The sequence below is a fragment of the Notamacropus eugenii genome, chromosome 4 (assembly GCF_028372415.1).
Source record: "Notamacropus eugenii isolate mMacEug1 chromosome 4, mMacEug1.pri_v2, whole genome shotgun sequence".
NCBI classification, from domain to species: domain Eukaryota; kingdom Metazoa; phylum Chordata; class Mammalia; order Diprotodontia; family Macropodidae; genus Notamacropus; species Notamacropus eugenii.
In genome coordinates this window covers 153,634,172-153,661,983 of record NC_092875.1, presented here as the reverse complement: position 1 = coordinate 153,661,983, position 27,812 = coordinate 153,634,172, and the positions used below count along the sequence as shown (strand labels likewise).

The 27,812-nt window shown below is 36.3% G+C and overlaps 1 protein-coding gene across 11 annotated transcripts in view; it reads right to left on the bottom strand.

The window, feature by feature from the left end:
• Positions 1–889: 889 nt before the first annotated feature.
• STK3 (serine/threonine kinase 3) overlaps positions 890–27,812 on the bottom strand; it is a 548,351-nt gene continuing 521,428 nt past the window's right edge. For 10 of the 11 annotated variants that reach the window (XM_072603409.1, XM_072603418.1, XM_072603416.1 and 7 more), the window contains one exon: positions 890–2,367. In XM_072603409.1, coding sequence (XP_072459510.1) covers positions 2,209–2,367 — 159 coding nt within the window. In that variant the 3' untranslated portion in view covers positions 890–2,208. The remainder of the gene's footprint in view (positions 2,368–27,812) is intronic. The other variant, XR_011965838.1, reaches the window with a different exon arrangement.

Below are 27,812 nucleotides of genomic sequence, written 5' to 3'. Positions count from 1 at the left end.
ATAAAAAAATAAAAAAGAAATAAAAGAAGAGAAACCACTGGGTAAAGGCATACATCTCATATGTGGTAGTGAGGGCACACTAAGGGGCATCTTTCTACACTTTTATTTAATTTTACCCAAGCTAAGTCTAGAGGCAATGTGGATCAACAAAAAGAAAATGGCTTTGGACCTAATTGAATGTAAATTCCTTAAGGACTGGGACTGTCTTATCTTCTTTGTGTTACTTAGTGCATTAAAAATGTTTATTATTGACCTAGGTTTAAATCCTATCTTTGTCACTTACTAATTGTCTGATCTTGGGTAAATCTCTAAGAATTTGCTTTCTTATTTATAAAATGAATGGATTAGACAAAATTTCCTCTAAGGTCCCTTCCAGCTCTAAAATGATGACCCTATTCAATAGATTCAATGACTGGCCTACAATAGTGGAAGAGGAAAAACAGCAGAACAGTCAAATTAATTCTTCTGAATCAACTAACCAGCTACTCCAATAGTACCAATTAGTAAAAAAAAAATAAAGATATAATTGAAACAAAGGGGAGGGAGCATGATAAATTGAATTAATGTTGGATCCGGAGTTAGAAAACCTAGGTTTGAATCCTGCCTATGTGACCTTGGGAAAGTCATTTCACCATAATGGGCCTCAGTTTCCTTATTTTCATTCAGGATACTAGACTGGATAACTTCTAAGATCCCTTCCAGCTCTAAATCTGTAATACTGAAGTAACCAAAAAAGTAGTGGCAGTAAATTCAAAGTTAATTTCATTTTTTAAGAGATTATATTCCTGAAGTCTCTTAAAGTTGATTAACTTTTTCTACTTTGAATATTAATACATATAATTTACTTATATCCCAAATTTTAAAAAAAGTTTGAGAAAGATATAAAGAATAAGTTTTCTAACTAGTACAGTAAAATTTATTTGTCTTTATGATTTACATGAATAGAATTAAAGACATAAGAACAAATACCATCAAGATGGCTATTCGCTGTTTAGGAAAACAATTGGTCCCAATTCAATTGCACAAAGACTCATTCTGCTTAGAATTTAATTTCTGCTTGACTGTTTTAATATTTATTTTTGCAGTCTCTAGGATATGCACAGTTGAATATAAACTGTCTTTCTGTTCCATTATCATCAGATACAGAATGCTTACCAAGTCCCAAAAAATAATAACAAAAAAATGTCCTTAGACAATGGGCCACATTTTCATAGAAATAAATGTGATGAGCTTACTGTAATGTGACACATTTCAGTTTCTAGATATACAAATGAAACAATATTCACACATTAAAGGCATGATTAGTTTTCATTTTCTTTTTAGTATTTATCATATACTAATTTTTGTACAAACTATTCATTGATTTCTTTGGTTTTTAAATTTATGTCTTTTATAGCCTTACTTGACCCAAATACAATGTTCTACTTGTACCAAATATCAAATTAAGTAAAAAAAATTCAAGCAAATAAGAACATGAAAACTCAGTGGCCACAAGATGTAAATGGAATTTTCTTCTCCACGTTAAGAAGGAACTGGCCTAATTAGGCAGTCATACCTTGGAAACTGCAGCTATTACTGCTTCCTTTAAGTAGAAAAATTCTTGAGAAACAAGTACTACCATGATTTTCAAATGATTATACCACTTATCTCCCTGTTTTGTTATGGAGTAATTTAGCAGTACTTTATCAGCTGCTGATCAGGCTCTGCCTTTACTGAAAACATCCAATCTTCTCTTTGAAAACAAACAAAAGCAAAATGGCCTAAATAAATAAGTTTACCTAAGGGGATATAATAAATAGGCTAGTAGATGGGAATAAGAAATATTGTAACATAAAGCTGGGCAACGTTGCACAAATGAACACTAGCTTTGGGTCTTTAAGTTCCCATGAGTATAATTTTAATTGTACAACAAAGACTTAGTACTGATATGATAAAACTGATGGGCTTTTAGAAAAATAATAATGAAAATTTCTGTTGCTTTCATTGTTCAAAAATAAAATCACTGTGCTTGCACTAGTAAATTTAAGCCCTCTATTTTAACTTTAGAATATGGGGGCTCCTTCAGCATTTCAACATTGCTAGATTGTGAAGCACAAATCTCATGGATTAAAAATAACAGAAATAATCATAACACTATGATTCCTTCAACTATGTATGGTTTACTGGCATCTAGACTAACTACACATGCTGTCTGAGAAGATATTAAGCTCAAAAGTTTTGCTGTCTTCGTTTTTTTGCATCCATCGCATCCAGAATCGGTTGTCTTTTTGCGTTGTAACTTTGACGAAGCTCTTCAATTTCTCTTTCCATCATTGGGTCCAATGCCTTTAACCGCATTTGTAACTCTTCTAAGCTTAGGTTTTTCAACTGGAGGTAGAAAAAAACAAAAATATTTAGTAAAATTTTCCCCAATGCACTTAGAAGCTTTAACACAATTATTTCTGTAAAATGTTTATTTCAAAATATTTGAAATATTGTTCAAAGTCGAATCCGAAGGCATTTAATTAAAGCCATTTAATATAAGAAATACAAGAAATAGGTCTTGCAAAAATAGTAAAAACTATATTCAACAAACAAAAGACTTCAGTCAAATGAAATTTTTTTCTGCTCTCTTCTGTTAGTCATTGCAAGAAATTAGGCTGACTCTAGGGATTTAATAAGAAAAGAAAAACAATACAAAAAAATCTAGGCTTTGTCTCAGAGAAAATATTTAGCTCAATCTCCTACCTCCAGAAGTTGAGTAGTTCCTTTCTTTAAAAGGTGAAACTAGTCAACTACTATTTTTCCATCAATGACAATATTTTTAAGAATGCCAAGCATAAAATAAAAATGGTAAATATGGAATTGAAAACCAAGAAATAAAAACACTCTCTGTTAGTTGGTGTGGCATAAATTCATCCCAAAGGGCTAAAGGAACCTTTGGATGTGATTGTTACAACTTTCCTAGGAATACTTGGTACTGCTGAAGGGTAAGTGGGGTGGGAAGAATGAACTGCAGACAGACAAATGTAGTTCCAACCATCAGAAAGGGAAAGATTATGCTTTTCTCATACAGATCAGGCACATGGATGCTGAGTCTTGAAAAATGCTTAGATTTATCATTACAAGAAAATAAACTGAAAGATAAAGAAGTGACTACCTGACAACATAGTTTCATTAAAAACAAAGCCTCATTTATCTTTTGATGTGGTATGACAGGTTTTAAGCCAGGTCTCTCCATTTATCATTTGAATAAACTATAGATCCCTACGTATACTAGGTTATGGTAGTTAGGTAACTTTCAAATCCAAAAAGCCTTCATTAACATATCTATGTCAGCATAGACGGAGATTGCTAGCAAAGGGTTACCAGTTTCTGTCCTTGGTGCACTTGGGAAAGCAAAGAAGTTTTTGAATGACACTAGAAAATGGAGTATCCCAGTTTGGATCACAGAATCAATATATATTTTTTAAAGATCTTGACAATGTTGAATGCTAGGAAAATGTTAACAAGATGAAACTTAATAAGGATAAATTTAAAGTTTTTTGAATTTGAATTAAAAAAAAAAATCCTCACAAACAAACAAAAGTTAGGGAAGCCATGGGCAGAAAGCAGATCCTGGGAAAAGATGTAGGTATTCTAATGGGCTACAAACTCATATGGAAGAGCAAAAAAACCTGAAATGAGATCTTAAAATGTATTAAAGTAAGTATAACATCCAAAATGACTAGTCAGAACACACCTGTTATAGTGAGCCCAGCTCTAGGCACTGTATTTTATTTATTTTCCCTCCTTCCAAACAAGTCTTCCCTTGTAACACAGATTTAAAGAGTTAAGAAAAAGAAAAATTCAGCAACACCAAATATTATACCTGACAATAACAAGCAATATTCCATACATATGGCCCCTCACCTCTGAAATGAAGTGAGAGAGGTCAGTATCACATTTTAAAAGGAACACTGACAAGTATGTACCGTAGGATATGTACATCAGAAGGCAACCAAGAGAAGATAATTATATATTAAGATCAGTTGAAGAAAATGAGGATGTTTAGTTTGGAGGAGTCTTAGAAGGAAAATGATTGCTATCTTTGAATTCATTGAAACAATTCAGAACTTGAGAGGAGCCACAACATGCTCTTCCTAACAACTATTCCACAAAGATCTAGAAACTGCGCTGGGCACTGGGTACAGGCAGTTAATTTTTAGCCCCTGTTGGTAAAGAGGCAGAAGCATGGTGGGCAGCCCCTGGGCCCCTGGGCCGAGGTCTGGACCAGAACTTGCTGTGTAGAGCCCTCTGGTGCAGGGACTGACCTAGGGGGAGGCCTGACTTTGGTCCCAGGCTGTATTGAGTAAAGAGCAAGCACAGGAGTAGGAGGCGATTGTGTGACTGAGAGTGGAGTGGCATCTCAGAATGCACTGAAATAACTAAGACCAAAGGGGAACCTACAGTCCTGCTCCTCTGAAGCTGGGTTCTCAAGAGCTAGATCAGCAGAGTTTCAAAAGCCTGGGAGACTAAAGATAGCAGGGTAGCAGGAAGACATGTAGTGAGTGCCTTTTCCTCAACCCCCACCCCTCAACCAATATTTCCAAACAGATCTAGAAAATGCAACAGATTAAAGCCTGATCAGTTAACACACAAAAGAAAAAAAAAGCACAGTATGTCATATTTCTAACCCAGGTTTGGCAAGAGGAGACAGAGAGTTTGGAGGACAAGTTTTGGCCAGCAGCTCTCAGCATGTTAGCACATGGAAAGATTGTATTAGGGCACAAAGAAGTCTTTGACTCAGCTTAGAAGGGACTAATCTTGTGTAGGGTTCAGGAACAAATGTCAACTAGCACCTGTGTTGTTCACTACCCAGTTCTGGGTTAGAGATCCAGGGCAGACTGAGGAGGGTGTGGCTAGATGGGGCATTCCAGGGTGAGGAACAGTCATGGGTACTAGACTATGTACTAAGCAGGAGCAAGTTCAGAAGCAAGCAGCAGCTATGTGGTCGGATACCAGGAGTGGAACAGGGGTCTCACTTCCAGGTTCCATACCAGTTAAAACCCTATACAAGAATAACCAGGCAATGATCCCAGACCAAGCCTATGTCTTCCACTTGTCTGATAGTGGCCAAATCCAGCAGCAGTCTAATGGAATGCCAACCAGGGGCAAAACATCAGGTGTGTTGCTCAGACCCAAACCCAAGTAAGGAATTTGCGATCAGTGATCAGATTTTTTTCATGGATCAAACTGCTTTGGGAGCACTGGAAGTTGGTAGGCCAACCTGAGGTATCTATGAGATACTAGAATAATACAGTATTTAATACCCTGAGAAAGTGGTAGCAGGACCAAAGAGGACACAACCACAACCAAGACATTTATGCCAGAAGTACACAGAGCCTGGCTCAAACATAAATTCTGAAGTCAAGAAATAGGCTGGAACAATGAGTTGAAAAAAATTTTATTTAATGTTTTGATAAATTAAATGAGAGAGCTAGAGGATAAACTGGAATAGAAATAAGTACTACAGAAAAAAGAACTGGAAAGTGAATTAAAAGCTTGGCATTTTACACAATCAGGGGACTCCTTGAAAAGTAGAATGGGATCCAAGATAATTCCAAAGGACTTATGATGAAAAATGCTATCTACCTCCAGAGAAAGAACTGATGGAGTCTGAATGCAATTCAAAGCATTTTTTAAAAACTTTTTTCTTGTTTTGGTCTGTTTTCTTTCACAACATGAAAAATATGGAAATATATTTGTCTTCTCATTGAGGGGGAGAAAGGGAGTGAATTCAGAATGCAAAAATTTTTTTAAAATGCTAAAAATAATTTCTATATGTAATTAGAATAAAATATTTAAAAATTTTAAAAATGTATAATTAGAATAATTTTTCATATTGTCTATATCCTAAAAAAATTCAAATGGATAAAATAGAGGTTAATAATTCTATGAGACAAGAAATATTAAAACAAGGTAACATGGCTGGGAAAAAGGTAGAAGAAAATGTAGGGCATAATATATCAAAAACAAAGTGACCCAGAAAAAATGCTCCAAATCACTAATAATCATAGATATGAAAATGAAAACAACACTACCACCTCAAGCTCATCAGATTGGCAAAGCTGAAGAAAAGGGAAAATAACAAATACTTGGGGTAATCTGAGAAAACAGGTATATTAATGCACTGTTGGAAGAGTTGTAAAATGGTCTAGCCATTCTGGAGCCATTATGCTCCAAAAGTTACTAAACTGTGCATAAATACACTTTGACTTGATACTATTTCTAGTATCCTCAAGCATAGTATAAGCCAAAGAAGGCAAAGGAAGAGGAAAATGCCAATACGTGCAAAAAGATTTACATCCGCACTTTTTATAGTGACAAAGTAGAAACTGAGGGGATGCCAACCAACTGGGGAATGGCTAAACAAATTATGGTATATAAATGTGATGGAATACTGTTGATGACAATGATCATGACAGAGATGACTTCAGGAAAAAAACCTGGGAAGACTTTGATGAACTAATACAGAATAAAGTGAGCAGAACTAGGAGAACAATTTATACAGTCGTAACAATACATTAAAAACCCACTTTTTAAAGTTTCAAGAACTCTGATAATCACAATGAACAACAACATTTCCAAAACACTTAGGATGAAATACGCTATCCACCTCCTGATGGAGTATAGATTGAAACATACTTTTTTTTTTTTTTGGACAAAGTCAAGGCCAGAATTAAATTTTGCTTGACTATACATACTTGTTCCAAGGGTTCTGTTTTTCATGCTTTTTCTGTAGGGTGTGAGGTGGGTGGAAAGAAGCTAGATTTGTATTATTTAAAAAAACACAACAATTTAATAAATAAATAAATAAAAACAATTGAAAATTATTTTTTGCAGAGCATAATGCTAGGTGTTGGGCCTTTAAGTACCTAATTTTGCAGAGCACTATGCTAAGTGCTGGGCCTTACATGTTTAATAAATTTATGCTGAAGTGGACTGGGTTATTATTCATTCCTCTGGAGGTTCCACTTCTGACTCTACGGACTCTACCATGCCACAGAAGTCTTTTTACCCTGCAAATTCACTGCACTCCTGTACTTCATACACTGGAAATACATTTGGCCCCAGAGGCTCATTCCTCTGATTGTCCAATTCAGGGCTGGGGAATCTGCAGCCTTGAGCCAAAAAGCCATACTTAAGGATTTAGAAGGCCACATGAAGCCTCAAGGCTGCAGGTTCCCCAAGCCTGTCTCATTCCTCCCAGAACTTCCATTTTAAAAACAATGCCCAGACCAACCATGTCTTTAGTCTTCTCCAGATTTCCCTCCTGAATCTCTGGACTTACTTTCCTGTGCCCCCAGACCTGGATGGGGGACCTTCTCCATCACTCTCTAACACTTTCCTCTCCCCTTTCAGCTTCCTTTTATGTGTTATCTTCCCCCATTAGAGTGTAAGCTAATTGAAAACAGGAACTGTATTTCTGGTTATATCTGTATTTCTTAGCACATTTAATAAATAAATAATTTTATTAAACCCAGAAGTAGCTGGGTGGTAGTAGATAGAGTCATGGACCTGAAGTCAAATCTTTAACAAAGTCCATCATTCTGTTAGTGGCTCCTTTCTTTCAGAGGTGGGAAATCATATAGCTATCATGTAATCTGAGGTATCTGAATAACTATATGAGAGATTTTATTTGTCGACCTCAGAAGACAGAACCAGGAAGTTGGAGAGAGGAATACTGAGATTTGATATAAGGAAGATTGGAGCTATCTACAAATGTAATGGGTTGTCTTGGGAAGTAGTGGGTTTCCCTTCATGAGAGGCTTTCAAAGAAATGCTAGATCACCACTTCTAAGGAAGGCTGCCAAGGGCACCTTTGTTCAAGTTGCGGAAGCGACTACATGGCCATTGGTAGATTTTTCCAGCTCTGAGATCATGTGAAAGTGGCATTTGGTAGTATTGATTGTACTCTGTAATTTTTCATACTTGTTAAGCAAACATCAAAATGGGATTTCCTGGGCATAAATTAGACATTCACTGCCAAGACAGTTAACTAAGTGGCACCCTAATAACCTGAAAGGGTTACAGCAGATATCAAAAACAACTTTACTTATCTCAGGGATTAACTCCTAAGATGTAATTATAAAGTAGCATGGGTAAATTTTTTTGAAAGTAAACACTGACAAAGATCATCAAACTGAAAGGGAACTTAGAAATCACTTAGATCAAGTCCCTTCTTTTAGAGAGAAGAAAACATTAGATGACAGAGTTGAAATGATAATAGTAGCTAGTATTTATATAACATTTACTAAGTACCAGACACTGTGCTGAGTTCTTTACAATTATATTATTTGATTATCCCCATTTTATAATCGAGGCAAGTAGAGGTTAAATTAATTGCTTAGCTAGTAAATGTCTGAGGCCAGATTTGAACTCAGGTCTTCCTGACTGAAAGCCTAGTGTTGTATCCACTGGTAGAGTTCCTCAGTGACCTGACTAGTACACAGCTAGTGTCTAGAGATCCCAGATTTTCTGACTCCCAGGCCACCGTATTCTACTACACAGCATATTTTTTTCTTTCTGGTTGGGTACAAAGGAAAGACTGAGGCTTTGTCATCCAGGCTGAGATCTATGCCCAATACCCTTGGAAATTCCATTTTCTGTTCACTAGAGTCTAAATTTCAAATAACTGTTTAATGCAGTTTTCATAAAGCAGAAAACAAACATTTTCTGGGGTAGTTTCAAAAAGTAAGAAATACATCACCTGGGAAATAGGACACAAATTACTTTAGCACCTCCATCTCAGGGTTGTTGTGAAGATTAAATGAGATAATATATGTAAAGCACTCATTGCTAGCAATTATTTTTATTGTACCAGTGGATCATACAGTCACAGATTTAGAGTGAGAACAGACCTATGAGATAACTTTACAAATGAGGAAACTCAAGCCAAGAAGTCACCCAAGATGATGTTAGGGCAGTACACAGGCACATAGGTAGATACACAGGTCATAAGTGACAGCACCAGGATTTGAACTCAGGTTCTCTGACCCCAAATTGCTACTCTTTCCTATAATACTGAGCTGCTTTTCTCAGAAACTTACTCTTTATCTCTGTAATTTCAAATTGGTAATGGTCTAATGGGAAGTTTCTTTGGACACCAGTTTGACTGTATAAAAAATGTTGAAGTTTTAAAGTTAAAGGATTCCATATTCTTCATCTAACTCTGATGATTACGAGTTCAAAATGTAGGTCACTCAAATAATCTGACATTCAGTCTGCTACTGAGAATCCCAGGGAACACCAATCTGAGGAGGAGAGGAAAGTAACTTTAAGCCTTCATTCTAAGGTCACAGAAAACTGAATAACCTACAAATGACATTTTTATAAAGATGGCTTTTTTAAATGGATAAACTGAAAACTCAGGAATCAAGACAGAAAAGTGCAAGATCTCCCCTAAACTTCAGGCCAGTAGATAGTCTAAGAAGTGCCAGCTCTTACATAGGGTTTAAATAAAAATTATTGGGAACAAGAAACAGACAAAAAAAAAAAAAAAAACACCCAGCCTCAAACTCCCTTTAACAGTAGATATATTATTCATGTGTTGGACCCAAAGAAGAAGAGCCAATTTCGAACAGGAGCCAAAATTTCTGATGAAAATTGGTGCAATGTGGTGTGTGAATGACAGCTGGAACAAGCATCCTGTTTTGTTAATGATAGCACTGATTTTCACATTAAACACAAGAGGCAACAGAATTCTATAGCAAATTTCTCTAATATTGCTTCTATATGCGTTCTTTATAAAAGTTATGAATATGAGGTGTGTAGATTAATGTTTTTAACCTTTAAAAGCCTAAGCAACTGAGAGCATCTAGGTGGCACAGTGGATAAAGTGCTGGGACTAGGCCCTAGTAGAACTGAGTGCAAATCTAGCCTAAGATAGTTGCTAGCTAGTTGTGTGATTCTGGGCAAGTCACTTGACCCTGTTTATCTCAGTTTCCTCATCTGTAAAATGGCAGAAGGAAATGGCAAACCACTTCAATATCTTTGCCAAGAAAACACCAAATGGAGTCATGTAGAGTTGGACATGACTGAAACAAATGAAAAACTGAGAATATTCTGTAAAATGCTAACCCCAAAATGCCACTTTTATGAGAAAATGCTTTTAAAACATGCTATCTTCAAACATATTTTTAAAGTGACTTTTACAATCATATTATTTTGTAATATCTGCTCAAACATAAATGAAAACCAGTGTAATTTGTAGAACAAAGTATAGTTGTCAATTACGCTAAAACTTTCCTTAAGATAATATATCAAAATCTACAGTAATAATCTACACTATTATATTCAAATAACAAGAAGTAATTATTTGCATAACTTAGTAGTAAGTATATTTCAGGAAAATAGGGATAGGGAACATATCTATGATTTCATTTGCATGGGGACTCTAAAATGAGGAAATTCCTCCTACCAATGAAGGTTGGCACTTTCTCTGCAATTTATGGTCTAGGGAGCTGACTAGAGAACTAAAGGGGTTAAGTTAAATGACTTGCCCAGGATCACAAAGCTAGAATGTGTCAGAGTTAGTACTTGAAACTCAGTCTTGTTGGCTCTGAGGCCAGATGTTATGCCACTGCATGGTAGAGTGGATCAAGTACAGGACTTGGGAGTCACAAAGATATCAGTTCAAGGTATGATAACTTTGCTGAGTCTCTCAGTTCCTCATCTGTAAAGGGGAGATAAAAGTGCCAATAAAACCAATCCCACAGGGATGCTGTAAGGTGTAAACGAGATTGTATATACAAAAGGAAAAGTAATGTTATCTCTTTATCAAAAGTAGCTCTGTTTTATTGGGAGACCTTAAAAGACCTCAAATTTTCAAATTCTAGAAAATGATAAACAGAAGGTGTTAAAAATGCCTAAATGTATCATAATTTCATGATTTAACAGGTCCATACAAAGTGCCAGCATAATCCTATGAAAACAGATGGTGAGACATCAAGACAAGGAAAATTAATGGTTTTATATGTTCATACTAACATAACAATATTATAATCAAATATATTCAATGAAGAAAAGTGTGTACAGGGTTTGCTATGTTTACTGGGAAAACAAATTCTTCCTAGCAACTGTTTAAATGAATCTCACAGATGCTGCAGACCTTATTAGTGGTCTGTGATTAAAAAAATATGGATTGCTAATACTGTATTCTGAGTCATCTATTTTCCCATCTGCTAGCAATTCTTACAATATGAACATTCTATCAACAGAATGGCTAGCAACAATTTTCTCTTACATTTGTGATGTTGAATTGCCTATAGCATTTTGTAAGATTTTACTAGTGCATGCCTCAAATTTGGCATTTTTTTTGTAGCCTTGAGAGACTCTCTCCGCTTATGTCTTATTTTAATCCAGCTCTTCACTTCTGTTGAACAAATTACAGTTTAGGTTTACAAAATACTTCTCATGCTGGTTATTACATCATTTTATTATCAGGGGAAAAAAAGGAAAGAGACTAGAAACATAAATCAAACCTATTGATTGGGTCATAAGATACAAATATAGAGGGGTTCTCTTTCTTCTTCCTCTCTCCACAAAAGTAAAAAAAGCCAATTAGAACACTGCCATAAGAAGTGACCTCAGTCTAGTTAAATATAACTTAGCAAGAATCCTTACAACATCTCTATGAAATGGTGATACCACTTGAAAGGCTCTTAATGGGGAGCTCACAACCTACTGAGGTGACCTGTCCTACTTTGGGAAGTTTTGCTTTATGTGGACCTGCAATCAGTATTCTAAATTTCACAACTTCATCAATATATTCCTTGAGAGAGCTCGTTTATACCTCTATTTCCTCTTCTCCCCCTCTTTTCTGAACTCTTAAAATTTTACTTGTGATTTCATTATTCAACTGAAATTGCCCTCTGCAAAGTTACCAATAACCTCTAAACTGCCCAATCCAATGGTACCTTCTTAATCCTCTTCCTTGATTTCTCTGTAACATTTAACCTTGTTGATCACCATCTCCTGGATATTCTCTCTACTGCTCTCTTTCTGGTTCTTCACCTAAATCTCTGGTCACTCTGTGTTAGTCTTCTTTGCTGGATCTTCATCTATGTCATACCTACCAACAAAGGGTGCCTGGAATGTTCATCCCCCTCACTTCTCCCTTTTTATTCTCCTGTCTTCTTTTAAGACTCAGCTCAGATCCCAACTTTTACTTTGAGTATGATTTATCAAAAAATATATCATTTCCCCATGTAATGTGTGATTTTTGTGGGTTTATTGCACTCTGAGATTTGGTTTCCACTAAGGTCACTCTTCTCTACCCCCACCTCTACCCTTACCCTGCCCACTTCATACTATAGTCTAACACTACAATGTAAATCAATGGGAAAAATAGGATCCAACTTACAGAAATTTGTTTGACAGTCTGATTTTTAGAAACATATCTAGTCTTCAACAGAAGCATACTTTGCTGAAAACTGTCTTATAATCCTGCTATTTAATATAGCATCTAGTTTATATTTTAAAACTCTCCCCTCCAAAAAAATGGAACAAAATTAACTGACGTCAGATGACGCTGAATATTTGAGTGCTATCTTATTTAGTAGCCATATATAGCACTGTCACTTTATGAATAAATATGAATAAGGGCACTGTTTCAGTATAACATTGTATAACCCTTTGGAGACAATGTTAGTTTTTCAATTAAAAAGGAGAAAGAATTGGACAGATATCAGCACCCTCTGAAGATGTGTCTTACAAAATAAAGGCCAGCAACCTTAAAGAGACTGAATGTTCTTGCAAGCAATTCTATGTCTCCTTGCTTTTGCACAGATCTGTTCCATGACCTTTTTGGAGTTGTTGGTCATTCTACATTTAGTTCATATCTGTAAGCTGATTCTCCTTGTTATGGACCATTACTTCACCCTGGAGAAAGCCAAGCTAAAAAGCTTCTTGGACATGTAGTTTGGGCAGCATCACAGAATTTTAACCTTATGTTACTCCACAATAGCTTGTTTCTTTCATGCTTTTCAGTTTCAAAGGATTTTAGTATTGTAGTTTTCAGGAAGAAAGTAGAAAAAAATGGATTTCTTTGGTGGCAGCATGGCGCAACTTAAGAAATGTTGATTTTTGAGGTCGAACACTTGGGTTTCAAATCCTAGCTGTGCCATGTTAAACCCTGTATAACCTTGGACACTTAAGTCACTTAACATCTACAGGTCTCAGTTTCATCATCCATAAAATGAGGGGCTAGGACTAGGTGACCTCTAAATGCCTTCAGCTCAAAAACTATGACCCTATGAGTAAAAATTAAAAATGTTATCTTACTGTGCTTAAACTGGTGGCAAACTTTTGGCCAGCCTATAAAATCTTGGCTCTTATCCTGCAAAACACTGCCCAATATAACAGTATGACTTCAGACTACAATTCAAGCCAATAATGTCAAAATATCAGTATTATCAGTAGGTCTGCTTCTTAGCAATTATTAGGCAACTTTGCCTAGAAAAATTCATTTCAACAATAAAGTTATTCAACAGTGACCAGTCACAGAAGATTTGATGGTTTCTTATCTAACTCAATGCCCATCACCAACAAATTATATATATATATATGTATATATATATATATATATATATATATATATATATATATATATTTATATATATACTGGTGTACTGAGTACCCAGTAAGGGCCCTGGGTACTAGTATCTTAAAATGCTGATGCTCTTTACAGAAATTCTTACCATTCAATGGTCTAGGAACATTATCAAAAATTTTTACGATGACGCCCACAAAGCATGAGTACTGGAAGATAAAGAATGTAAACTAATTGCCCCAATGAAAACAATGTTATAGAGTGATTATACTTGGAAAACACTGAGGTGATGGACCACGCTGTAATCAGGGAAACTCTTTAGAAAGCCAAAGATGGTAATGGTAATACAGCTGTGAAAGCTTTTGCTAAATTCTGCTAATATGCTGACAAAATGATGTGCCAATGACTAATAAAAATAAATTAGGGCAGCCAGCATGTTTCTTGGAATACTTTTTGGAAGAATTTTAACACCAATATCAAGCTACAGACCAACTCGACACCGTAGTATTCTCATCCAACCTTTTACTGACTTGACAATAGCTGACATAGTCACAGATCTTTTACTCAGTTTCTTTAGCAATTCTACTGGCTATATTATAGCTACAATATCTGAAGGGCACCAACTTATTAGTTAGCATATGATACCATTATCATCTATATTTGTCACAGAAATAAATATGTGGCCAGCTTTGAGGCACAAAGTGGTTCTTTGTCTATTTGACTAAATTATACAAAAATTTCCTTAAAATGAATTAAAGGACATGTAACATCTGTCCTTAATCACTGGGTTAGGTAGTAAAAATACTTTCCACATGGTGTAGAATGTGCTACCAAGTGGTTCAGCTATTTAAATTATTTAACATAAAGAAATATTTATTAAATGCTTACTCTGTGCAAGGCAATGCATTACTACGTGAAAGAAAGCGATGACCAAGAAGAGAATGGTGAAAAGCAAGAGGTGCATCAATGGTAGAGTTCTAGGATGGCATCTGTAGCACTCTAGAATTGATGTTCTCATACAAAAAAGGACATCCATGGGTTGCACTACTTAATAGAGTTCCTGTCGAATCTTCCTTTATAATGGTTCTAATGTTTGTCAGGTCTCATGGCTACTGCTCTCATAATCTTCCCTATGGTACAGAACAGGCAGTGGGGAATCATAATGGATCTGCAGCAGAAGATCTGGGTTTGAAACCTGGCTCTGCTTAACAGTGTCACCTGGAACAGGTTACTGGTTTTCATCAAATCACAATTTTTTCATCTGTGAAATAATGGAGTTGAATTGTATGATCTCTAAGGCCACTTCTAGTTGTAAATCTATAATCTTGTGATACATCAAATATTTATTAAGCACCTAAAAATGTGACCGACATTGTAAAGTGTTGAGGACACAAATAAGAAAAAGAAAGACAGTCCCTGCCCTCCAGGAAGTTACAATCTAATGGGCAATGCACCAAAGGAATCCAAACAGTGACGGGGAGGGGGCATGATAAAGTGGTCACTTGACTTTATTGAGTGCGGAGAAGGGTGACATGAACAGAACAACATTTTAGGAAAATTTTGTTATCGTTCATCCTTCGTTCTCGAAGAGGATCAATGACATCTTGAGGGTGGTCTTGACTGGTGAGTGAATTGGATTTCAGTGAGAAAGAGCTGAGTAAAATCATTATTCTCACTCTTCCTTCATAGGCACTGAAGTCCAGTGGCAAGATATAAATTAAGTTAAGATGACTGGTGACAGTGGCTGCATGAAGACAGACTGGAGTAGACAGACATTTGAGGCAGGCAAACAATATGTTATAGAATTGAATTCAAGTTTATTGGTCTATAGATTGCAGACCTCTTTCTTATTCCCACCCTACCTCACCCCCCACCTTTTGAAAAGTAGGATAAAATTTACTCCCCTCCAATTCTGTAGTACCAATTTCATTCTCTAAAATCATATCTGTCAACTCTTTAAGTAACCTGAGATAGAAGTTGCAATTGTGGGAAAAAACAAAGTAACCTGAGATAGTCGTAGTTCATCTGGGCTAGGTGATCTGAATTTATTGAGGACATCTAATACTTTTTTCTTATTATCTCCCTGCTTATCCTGAATATCAACTCCCTTGTTTTTGGTGTTAATTTTAGTAAGCTGAGGTGGCTATATAAATAATATATATATAATACCTTCTAATCTTTGTGCTGAGGTTGGAGGAGGGAGAAGGAGAGGAGCATGAACCTATCATAGAGAACTCCTAGAGAAGAAAGGTCCTCTACCAATAGGCAACTGTTTTTCAAATTAAAGTTGGAGAGTTATTTGGCTTAAGTTACTTGCTCAGACTTACAGCCAGCATGTGTCAGAGCAGGCCTTGGAACCAAATCATCTTGACTCCTAAGCTGGTTCTTTATCCATGCCACCATACTTGTGCCTTCCTTTCTAATCTTTTTGAGTGTGCATTGCTGAGACATATGAGAAAGATCATGTGTAGTTCAACATAATTTGCTGGAATTATCAAGTCAAAGTACAGCTCAGGAAGCCATACCATTTTTGGCTGTGAATAAAAAGGTCAAATCCCTTTTTGTTCTATACAAAAGCATATATACTTCCCCAGAGGTTACTATGAGTTGCTGTATGATATATAATTGTTGTTTCAAGGATTTCTCATTGCATTAGTGTGGTCATGTCTTTCACTCTACTCTTCATGCCTTTGGAGATGGCTGCATGAGTTGTGGCCAGAAATATTCAGTATCTAGTAGGCTCTGGCAATGGTACTGAACTTAGTTAAGCAGGTCCTCAATTGACAATTTACCTACTGTTAAGATTGTACCTGAAGCCTTTACAATTTGATAAGACATGACAGAGTACTCTACTGGCAACACTTCAAGAATGCTGGAAGACAATGGAGGAATAGCAGGAATGAAATTTCATACCCAACTTCATCTAGACAGTAAGTAGGTCTATAATTTGCAGCCAAGAGCAGAGACTGTTTTATCACAGGCAGTAATGAAAATTTTCTAGATAAGTCACAGTGCAGGGAAAAGTACTGAACTAGGAACTGGATTCAAGTCTCATTTCTGCTACTTCGAGCTGTTTCCCAGGTAGACTATCTGACAACTTAGGTAATCTTCTAGGTGTGATAATCTATAATATTCTGGGGTGTTACAATACAGAAATACTCAACTTTGGCCATCCCTAAGACAAATATCTTAATTATTATGATTATTTACTCAAATCTGAGCATATGATACCGATCAGTTAGTCAATAAACATTAAATGCCTCTATGTGCTAAGGGATGGGGATAAAAAGAAAGGGCAAAGACAGTCCATTCTCTCAAGAAGCTCACATTCTATAGAGAAAGACAATACATAAATAACTAGGTGCAAATATGCCATATTCATGATTAAATGGATATAATCAACAGAGGGAAAGCATTAAAATTAAGGGGGACTGAGAAAAGCTTCCTATAGAAAGAAGGACTTTAGCTGGGGACTCTTGAAAGAAGCCTGGGAAAGTCAGAAGGCAGAGATGAGAAGAGAGAACATTCCAGATATCCAGAGCATCCTGGTATGCCCAGAGCCAAGAGACGGTGTCTTGTTTTAGGAACAGCCAAGAGGCCAATCTTGCAGGGTTGTGGAATATGTGGGGGAGATAGAAGGTATAATAAGATCAGAAACATAAGAAGGGTCCTGGTTATAAAGGGTTTTGAACACTGAGCAGACGCTTTGATCCTGAAGGTGACAAAGAGTCAGTGAAGTTTATTGAGTTGGGGGGAGGGGTTCTACATGGTTAAATGTACTCTTTGGGAAGATAATTTTGACAGATGAATGGAGGAGAGACTGGAGTGAATATACCTGTGGCAGGGAGAACAATCACAAGGTTATTGAAATAGTACAGACATAAAGTGATAAGAGTCTCCACGCTAGAAGTTGTGGCAGTATCAGAGAACAAAAGGTGGCATATAAGAGAGATATTATGTAGGTAAAAATCAATAGATCTTGGCAAAAGATTGGATATGGGGGTGGTGTTGAGAGTTAGTATTGGAGGATGACACCTATGTTGTGACTAGGAAGATGGCAGTACCTTATTTAATAACAGAGAAATCAGGAAAAGGGGAAGGTTTGGAGAGAAAGATGAGTTCAGTTTTGGTTATGTTGAGTTTAAGATGTCTACAGGACATCCAGTTCAAGCTGGAAGATGTGAGATATGAGACTGGAATTCAGCAGGGGGGTTGGGGCTAGATAAATAGATTTGATTATCATAGAGATAATTGAATCCATTGAGACTGATGAGATCATCAAGTGAAACAGTATATAGGGCAAAGAGACGAGGGCCCAGGCAAGAACTCTGTGAGACTCCTATTAAAGGCGTCTAAGATATTAAAGCAGTTGTGATCTGGATGGAAATTCAGCAAAGGAGATAGATGAGTGGTCATACAGGTTGGTTGGTAGTTGTCCTTCATTTTTGAAGAGGACCAAAATGATATCACAAGTTTCAGTGTGTCCTACTGTGGCTTATCAGACCAATATGAGCTTGGAATGCTCTACCATAGATTGGGCACAGATAGTCCATGTGAACATTTGGGGTGGATACTCCAAATTTTTGCATCCTACATTTACTTTGTGCTGTCTCAATTCTGCTTTGCTCATAGAGCACAGCACCCTTTCTGATGTGGGCATGCCATGCTGAGTGGTCCAGTGCCAGTGTCTCCAATGTCCCACATTCAAATCCAAAGTTCTTGAGAGAGACCTTGAGAGTGTCCTTGTGTAGCTTCTTCTGATCACCACTTGATCGCCTGCCCCATGTGAGATCTTCATAAAATAGTCTTTTTGGCAAGTGTACACTTTGTATTTGAACGACATGGCCAGCCCATTGGAGTTGTGCTCCCTGCAGTGCAGCTTGAGCAAGGACTTCAGTGTCTGGTACCTTATCCTGCCATGTGATCCTCAGAATCTTCCTAAGATAGTTCAAATGGAAACGATTCAGTTTCCTGGTATGGTGCTGGTAGACAGTCCATATACAGGCATACAACAATGAAATCAACACAACGGCTCTATATACTTTCAGTTTGGTAGTCAGTCTCATACCTCTTCTCTCCCATACTTTTTTTCAGAGTCTCCTAAACACTGAGCTAGCTTTGGCAATGTGTGCATCAACTTCATTGTCAATGTGTACATACCTGGAAAGTACACTACCAAGGTAAGTGAATTTATCCACAGCATTCAAAACTGCTCCATTTATTGTAACTCATGGTTCCATATATGGATGGTGTGGTGGTGGCTGATGGAGCACCTGTGTTTTCTAGGTGTTGTTTATTAGGCCAAAATTAGCACAGACAGCAAAGAATTGATCCATACTTTAAGTTGCATCTCAGCCTCAGAGGCTGCACTGAGTGCATAATTACTGCAAATAGAAAATCATGCACCAACACTCCCTCCACTTTGGTCTTGGCTTGTAGCCTTTTCAAATTGAAGAACTTACCATTAGTACAGTAGTTGACCTTGATGCTGTGTTCATCCTCATTGAAAGCATTTGACAACATGGCTGAAAACATCATGCTAAAAAGCATGGGAGCAAGCACACAACCCTGTTTCACTCCATTGGTGACTGGGAAGGCACAAAAGCATTGCCCACTATCCAGAACCTGGACAAACAGGCCATCATGACATCGACGTACAATACTGATGAACTTCTCTGGGCAACCAAAGGAGTTCAAGGATGCCTCCATTGTCCATCTCTATAAATGGTAAAGGGAATAGACTGTCTTGCGACAATCACAAGGGGGGGTCTCTCTCTTAGTCATTGCTGGCAAGATTCTTGCTAGAATCCTCCTTAATAGGCTTATCCTTCACCTGGAAGATGGTCATATACCTGAGAGCCAGTGTGGCTTCGGAAAGGGCCGAGGAACAGTCGATGTGGTGTTTGCTGCCTGACAACTCCAGGAGAAATGGCAGGAGCAGAACAGAGTTCTGTACACAATGTTTGTAGAACTGACCAAGGCCTTTGATACTTGTCAATTGTGAGGGCCTATGGGAAAGTATGTCAAAATTTGGTTGCCTAGAGAAGTTGAGGTCATACAGTTAGGAGAACCAGGAGAGGAAAATGTCTTGAAAACATAGAAAGAAGAGAGATTTGGCACTAGATTTGGCAATTAAGAGAGCAATAGTAATTTTGGAGACAGCAGTTTTGGTCAAATGATGAAGTCAGAGGCCAGACTATAGTGACAGGAAAGAAAGTAGAGGCACTAATTACAGATGCCTTCTCAAGAAGTTTCATGGCAAGAGGAAGGAGAGATAGAAGCTGATAGGTAGTGAGATAGATGGGCCAAGTGAGGATTTTTTGAGAATGGGGGAGTTATGGGTATATTTGTAGGTAGTAGGGAAGCAGCCAGTAGAGAGGGAGAGACTGAAGGTAAATGAGAAAGTGGGGATGAGAGCAAGGCCAATCTGCTGGAGAAGATGGTATAGGATAAGCTCACTTGTACATGTAAGGGGTTCACCTTAACAAGGAGAAGGGTCATTTCATTATACAAGGGAGTTGTGAAATAGGAGAGAGTGGCAGAAGGCATGCTGGTACAACTATAAATGTAAATGAAGTATAAGATTTAGACATATAGATAAGCAATAATCATAGCTAGCTTTTATATAGTATTTTAACATTACAAGGTGCTTTACACATGTTATATCATTTGATCCTTACAACAATCCTGCGAAGAAGATGCTACTATTATTTGCATTTCTCAAATGAGAAGTAACTTAAAGATTTTGAAGAAATTTTTTTTGGTGATTACTTACAAAGGAATTTCATTAGAAAAGCAGCAGATCATATATCTTTCATCACTATGGGTAGGAGATGCATTCTTTACTGAACAACAGACAGAGGCAATTACAAAAGATAAAAATAGATAATTTTGATTATGTGCAATTGAAAAGCTGCACAAACAAAATCAATGATTCTAGGATAAGGAGGGAAAGGGGAAAAATATTTGTATCAAATTTCTCAGATATGGATTCTGGGCACTGAGATATAGAGACCACTAATCGAAAGGCATTTTCTAATACCTAAGTGGTCAAAGGATATGAACAGTTTTTAAAAGAATTGCAGGCTATTAACAAGTATATGAAAGAATGCTCCAAATCACTAACAGTAAAAGAAATGCAAATCAGAACAACCCTGAGATTTCACTTCACATTCTGCAAATCAGTAATAATTACAAAAGACAAGAATAGTTAATGCTGGAGAGGTTGCAGGAAGGTAGGTGTACTAGGATACTCTGTTGGTGGAATTGTGAATGTAAGTAAAATATCCGTTTACATTACTAGCCATATACCCCCAAAGACATCACTGATAAAAGAAGGATGTCCCTATATATATTTATAGCAGCGTGTGTGTGTGTGTGTGTGTGTGTGTGTGTATGTTAGCAAAGAACTAAAAACAAAGATTTTCACCAACTGGAGAAGGGCTAAAGAAATTCTGGTACATGAATCTAATGTATTATTAGTGTGCTGTAAGAAAGAATAAATTTGATGAGTACAGAGAAGCATGGAGAGATGAACATGAACTGATGCTGAATGAAGCAGAATCAAGGAGACAATTTGCACAAAATCAAAAATGAGTGTTATAAAATTATAAAGAACAAGCATAGCTTCAAAGAAGATATGAGACGACATCTCCCCTCGTTCTTTTGCAGAGATGGAAGGACTACAGAAGTGGAACAATAAATATATTTTCAGACTTTTTTATGTATTGATTCATTGTGCTGATTTTTTCTCTTTCTTCTTTTTCTTTAAAAACTGCTGTTATATTGAATGGCTCTCTGGGAATGTAAGTCATATACAAACAAAAGATAATAATACAAATATATTTTTTAAAACATATCTGTTTAACTGGAAGAGCAAAATATGAAAGTAAATGGATAAGAGGGTAGAGATCAGTACTTCACATAAAGCAAAGAGGAACACTTAGAATGTACTTCAAGCAGTTACTCTTTAAAAAAAAATTAAAGTATTATTCACTGCTTCATTTTAAGCTTTTTTTAACGTCTAATGATACATTTATCTTGATTTCTTCTCATCCTTTTCTTAGAAAAAAAAAGTCTTCTGTCAGGGGCATAGAACTGATAATGAACATGAAATTTTATCCCCATAGCAGACACACATGCTGGGAATGAAATGCTGTGGGAGGGCATTAGGCTAAGCAAAAAACCTGAGCACACCATTTATACAATTTTCTACACTAATGACATCTTAAGACATCTTCTGACACGATTAAATTATGCTTGTCTTCACCTCATTAAAATGTTATAATTTACTATGCCAATTCTACTAAAAAATAGTTATAAAAGAACACAATTAGTGGTCAGCTAAAAAAACATAAATCATGAAAGCCCAGGCTGTAACAGTTAACTTTTTTCTTTTAAAAACAGAATGTTTTTAAACAGTGAAGCAATACCTAGAGATAAATAGCATTACTCTAAACTTCAATTTGGGGGTACCTAATTTGCTGTCATTTCAAAACAACATGGAAATCTCAGAAAAGAGTCATGACTTCTTGGATGTTTTAAAAACACATCCATTCAAAACATTATGTAAAACAACAAAGAAAACAAACCATAATATCAAACCCAATTTGTGCTTAAAAGCAATTAATTCTGAACAAAGCTCCTCAGCCTAGTTTACTAGATGAGCATTAAAAAAGTGAGTTTTACTAAAAAGAAAACATTTTAACACACTTGTTAATTTTAAATTGGTATGATTTAATATTTAATAATTTAATTTAAAATAACTGGTATTTTCACTTTTGCTCAGCTATTAATAGATACAACAGATTTAATTAAGAATTCATGAAAAGTTTTAAGAAAAAAGATGAAATTTTATGCAAATGACTAAATAAATTTAACATCTCAAAAATTTATTTTGTATTAAGTTATACTGAACAGAATGAATAAATTTTTTCAAAGAAAACCAAGCAATACTGAAGCTGTTGACATTAAAGTTTCATAAAAAAATTTATCCTGACTTATGAACTTAGGTCCTCCTAATTTAACCCTTAAATAAGTATAATAGGATCACAGATTTATTTGGAGCTGGAAAGGACCTTCTAGCTGGCCAGATTTTTAAAATGGTAAAAAATAAAATGATTCAATGATTAATTCTGATTTTTTTGAAGTAATGGATTTTTGAGTATTAAGAAGTCTAGTTCTGGGGATGACAAGAATTGATGCAAAGTGAAGTGAGTAGAACCTGGAGAAGACAGTACACAATAAAACCAATATTGTAACTATCAACTATCAAAGACTTAGCTACTCTGATCAATACAGTGATCTAAGACAATTCCAAAGAGCCCATGATAAAAACCACTATCTACCTCTAGAGAGAGAACTATGAATCTAAGTGCAGATTGAAACATACTTTTTTCAGTCTTTAAAAAATTTTCTTGCAACATGGCTAATATAGAAATATGTTTTGTATGACTTCAAAAGTATAATTGATATGCTGCCTGCCATCTCAATTAGAAGAAGAGGGATGAGAGGAAGGAAGAGAATTTGGAACTTGAAATTAAAAAAAAAATTAATGTTAAGAAGTCTAGTTTTGAATAAGGCCAATAATGCAGATAATGCTTTACTGATGGCTATAATAAACAAATGTTTCCTAAAAAAGGCTTGATAGCTTAAAATCTGATTTCAAAACACTATTTAAATAGTCAGTTAGTTAATGAAGAAAGAACAGCTAATGTAAAAACAATCATTCACAGAATCATTAACTTCTCCATTGTACGTGAGCACTCAAACAAACTCAAATTCTCTTAAATTCATCTCTGCTTCTGTGCTTAATGCATACAACCAGGCCCTCCAAACTACAAACATGTTCTACTTCCTCTTCAACCAGACTCTAGCTTTTTGAGTAGTATGTTATCTAGGCATAACAGTGGAGGATGGAAATTTCCTGATGAACTCCTGGTCCCAGTTTGCTTCTGTTGGGCAGCCAACAGAAGAGGGTTTTTTTGTTTTGGGTTTCTTTTTTTGGTCAGTGGTACAAACCTGGGGATCAGTTATTTGAGCTCTTATTGAAATAATATACATGAATATAAAGTAGTTACTATGAAATCTTTACATATTTATTTTTCAGTATGAAATTTCATCTGCTTAAAATAGCCTATTCATATAAGGATCAAAGGAAAAAACACATCTTTAATAACTGGCAAAATGAAAGACATACTGTTGGTTTATGTTTCATGGAACAAGCAATGTGGCTGTCACATATAATATGCTCTTCAGGCATTTTATGTAAGATACTGTTAGCAAGTGACTGAAATATGCCATGTATGTATAGTTTGGAAGCTAATGTATTATTCTAAAAATATCTTAACCCTTAGAGAATTACTTTGGAATGGTCCTAGTGTTTAGAACTCTATAATAATACTATGATATTCCAAATCCTAGGCAAAAGATCCAAAAAACTAAGTTTTCTGAGTAAAGCCAGATACCAGAGTCTCTCACAATAATTTAACTGAACCAGCAGGACATTTCCATTTGTTTATTAGCTTCAGAGTAGAATACAACACTAGAAAGGGTATATTTAAGTTTGGAAAGTTATGCATCTAAGAGGAAACACCTTCAAATAAATTCAAATACAACAAATTGGTATAGGTAACCTTGAAAACATTTCTGTGTGCACTTATGCATCCAGGAAATAGTTATTTCAGTCTAACAATTATTTTAGTCTACTTTCCCTTAATACTAATTCTAGCTTCTTCAGTCTGCAGAATAATCATACATGGATTCTCATAATACATGGAGCCCTTGCTAAGTCAATCCTCTGTACTTCTCTTAATTAATCCCAGTCAGAGTGAAGCAGATAGTGCTATTTTTTTCTTGCTCTCACTCCCTCACTTTTACATGTAATCAAATAAGTCCATTCATCTATAGTATGCCCTTATACTCTCAAGACCTCTCACTGTCTAAGTTAGAATGGCTTAGGGTACAGCAGCATATGAATAGAATCAGTGGCCAACAGCACCTACAATGGAAGAATGATGTCAGAAGTCTTGATAGCTGAGGCAACTGCCATTCAAATTTTCACTCATCAGAGGCCATTTCCCCGCCCCCTCCCCCCCATTCTGATGACTTTTAATCCTTACTATCTAGGTGCAAGATAGAAAAACTAAATATATAGCTAGTATATTTGCTACTAGGCAGTCCTGTCTATCATTAATTTATTTGTAAATTAAAAGTACTGGAGGGTTCCCCAGTTCCCTGTAATATCTTTGTCAAGATGGAACCAAAGACATTCTTTATTTTAACACCTGAATCTTAAAAGGCAGTACTAACCCTACTTGCAGAGAGTAAAGCAATTTGTGAACCTATGCAGAGGGAATAAATGTCTGGCAGGGAGTATATCCTGGAATGGAAAGGGACTGACCAGACTGGGAAAGTGAGGTTACAGAAATTTAAAATACTTTCCAAGGATATTTAACACCTCCCTAGAAGGGGTATAGCAAGAATCAAATGAGAAATAATATGTAAACTAGCTAGCACAAAGTCTGGCACAGTGTAGATGATTAAAGCATGTTTGTTTTCTCCCTTCCAAAGGAAGCACTCTGACTTAAAAGAAACGAGCTTTGTTCTGTATCTTCCTGGGCTACTGTGTGGAAACTCCAGAGTTTCCATTTCATCAGCCAGGGTGCAAGAGGTTCAATTTAAGAACTTATTGTTTCTAGTCTACAACCAGCAACTGTTCTTTCCTGGCCCTTCTATGATTCTTCTATAAGGTCTGGAGCTAGGTGATGAAATTCTTACCATGATCAAAAAAAAAGACAGAATGTTAGGAGAGTTTGGGAACAAGTAGTCTCGAAGAGAAACTGGGTAGGAGTAATCTCTTGTATTTAAAAGCTTAAAACATAACTTAATAGAACTACTTTGGGTTAAATGGTTTCACCATTATGCTGCATATCCCTATAATTTTTAGTTCAATTGAATCTTAGTTGGTGATCACTTTGTGAAATTTGTTGCATCTGAATAAGAATTTAACAAATAAACTATCTGAGGGAAAACAGCAGCAGCAGCAAAACTGTGTAATAATGAAATTAAAAACAGGTTAGTTAATTAATAGTCAAAGTGAATGTGTATGTTTTTTCAGAAGGTGGAAGAAAATGGCAGGAAAGAGAGGTGGAAAAGTGGAGCCATTGCTGCCTAATCTCAGGAAACTCAACAGGCTGTCCACATCTAGGGTACTGGCCTCAGTAAGGAGAAAGTTAAGAACATGGCCAACTCTTTCCCCTCCAAAGACTTTTTGGTTTTGGAGCTTTTTGGAGAAAGAGACACAGAAATCCAGCCACTTTCTTGGTAGTGTTAAGCTGAAGTTAACAAATCAAGAATGTTAGGGGTAGTTTCTTAATTCTTAACCAGAGCTCTGGTGGTCAAGGTCAAGAACAGTGACACATCCAGTACCACTTTCTTCATTCAAGGGGAAGAGCTTTAAGGAAGAGCTAGTTAACTACACAATGCCCTCTGGTGGCTTGAATTTGTCACTGCTGATTTTTTCTTTTTACACTGTAATGGTAGAAACTTGCCCTTTCTGGACAAAAATAATAAAAGGTTTAATAAAAAAATATGGATAAGAATTGCAGAGTGTGAGAAGATGTGTAATGTTTGTGATATATGTATGGAAAAGGCAATACTCATACCAATATCACAAGTCCTCCAAAGTTTATTTCATGAACTTAAGGTTTCTGCAAGAAGCCTTTTGCAATCTCTCCTAATTCTAGTACTTTCCCTCTGTTGAGTATTTCCTATTTATCTGTGTAAAGTCTGTTTATGCATAGTGGTTTGCAAGTCCACTCCCCATCTGACTTGAGCTCCTTGAGGGCAGGGACTGTCTTTTGCCTTTCTAACCCCAGTACCTGGCACATAGTAGGTACTTAAATATTCATTGACAGACAACTTGTCAAAATCCAAAACCTACAGCACTGGATTGCTTCAAAGTGGGTAGGAAATGGATTCCTTGATTTAAATTGGGCACAATACAGGGCACCTTAAAAATTTAAAAATTAAAAAATTTTTAGCACAGTGACTAAATCGCTTTCTTTTTACTGGTAAATATCTACACATACTTTCCTCTACTTTTTCATGACCTACTCACTCCTCAAACCCCTGTAATCAAATGTCCATCCTCACACTCTACTGACAACTACTCTCTCCCAGGTTATCACTGCCATCCTGCTGACCCAAGTCAGTTCCTCCTTCTCACTCTTCTTCCTCCTGGACATCTGCATTGCTATTTGACACCAGTAACCAATTTTGCCTCGTGTCAATTTTCTTCTCATTTGGATCCCATGACAATAAGCAATTTTTTGTTCTCTTTAACCACTCTAACTTAGTTTCATTGGTTACATTCTCCCTTCCTACCTCCTAAAAGCAGGAGTTTCCTAAGGTTCTGCTCTTGACCCTCTTGCCTTTGTTTTTCCTCAGTGATTCCATTCACATGAAAGCTTTAACTCTAATTCTTATAAGGACTGTAGCTCAAATGCCACATCTTCCATGGGACTTTTCTTAACTCCCCCAGTCAGAATTGCTTTTTCCTTCCTGGAAAAGACATTTTACATTAAAGGATGTGAATTGCTTTATATGTATAATCTCATGGGAACCTTTTGCAATAACAATGCAAACAAAGTAGGTACTACAAAGTGTCAGAGGCAGTACTTTGTGATGTACTTTGCAAAGCCAGTTCTTGCTGATTCTAAATCTTAGCATTTTATCCACTTTCAACTTGTTTGTACCCTGCAATTTATCTGTACTTTTAATGTCCTTAGAACACAGATTTATACTTTTTCTAGAACTCTGGACACAGAATACTCAAGCTGGAACAGAAGTCAGAGATCATCTAGTTCATGTATCATGCTCCAGTTTGGTTTTATTATTTATTTTTGTACTCTTGGCTATGTCATCTTCCACATTAGAAAGCAAGCTCCTTCAGGACAAAAACAACATTTTGTTTATCTTTGTCTCTCACTATATGGTTACCTTAGTACTCATGACATCTGGTAGGCACTTAAAGTTTGTTGAATTAAATCAGAGGAAAAAAATTTGCTACTCACACACCTGTATATCTCTAACCCTGACTTCTCTTTCCAGGTCCAGACTAGCATTTTGAACTGCTTGCCTGAATGCTGAATGTGTGGCTGGTTCTTCACATGCAATATGAATACAACCTGAAAAGGCAGTGCAGAGGACTGGATTTCAAGTCAGTGGGCCTTTATTG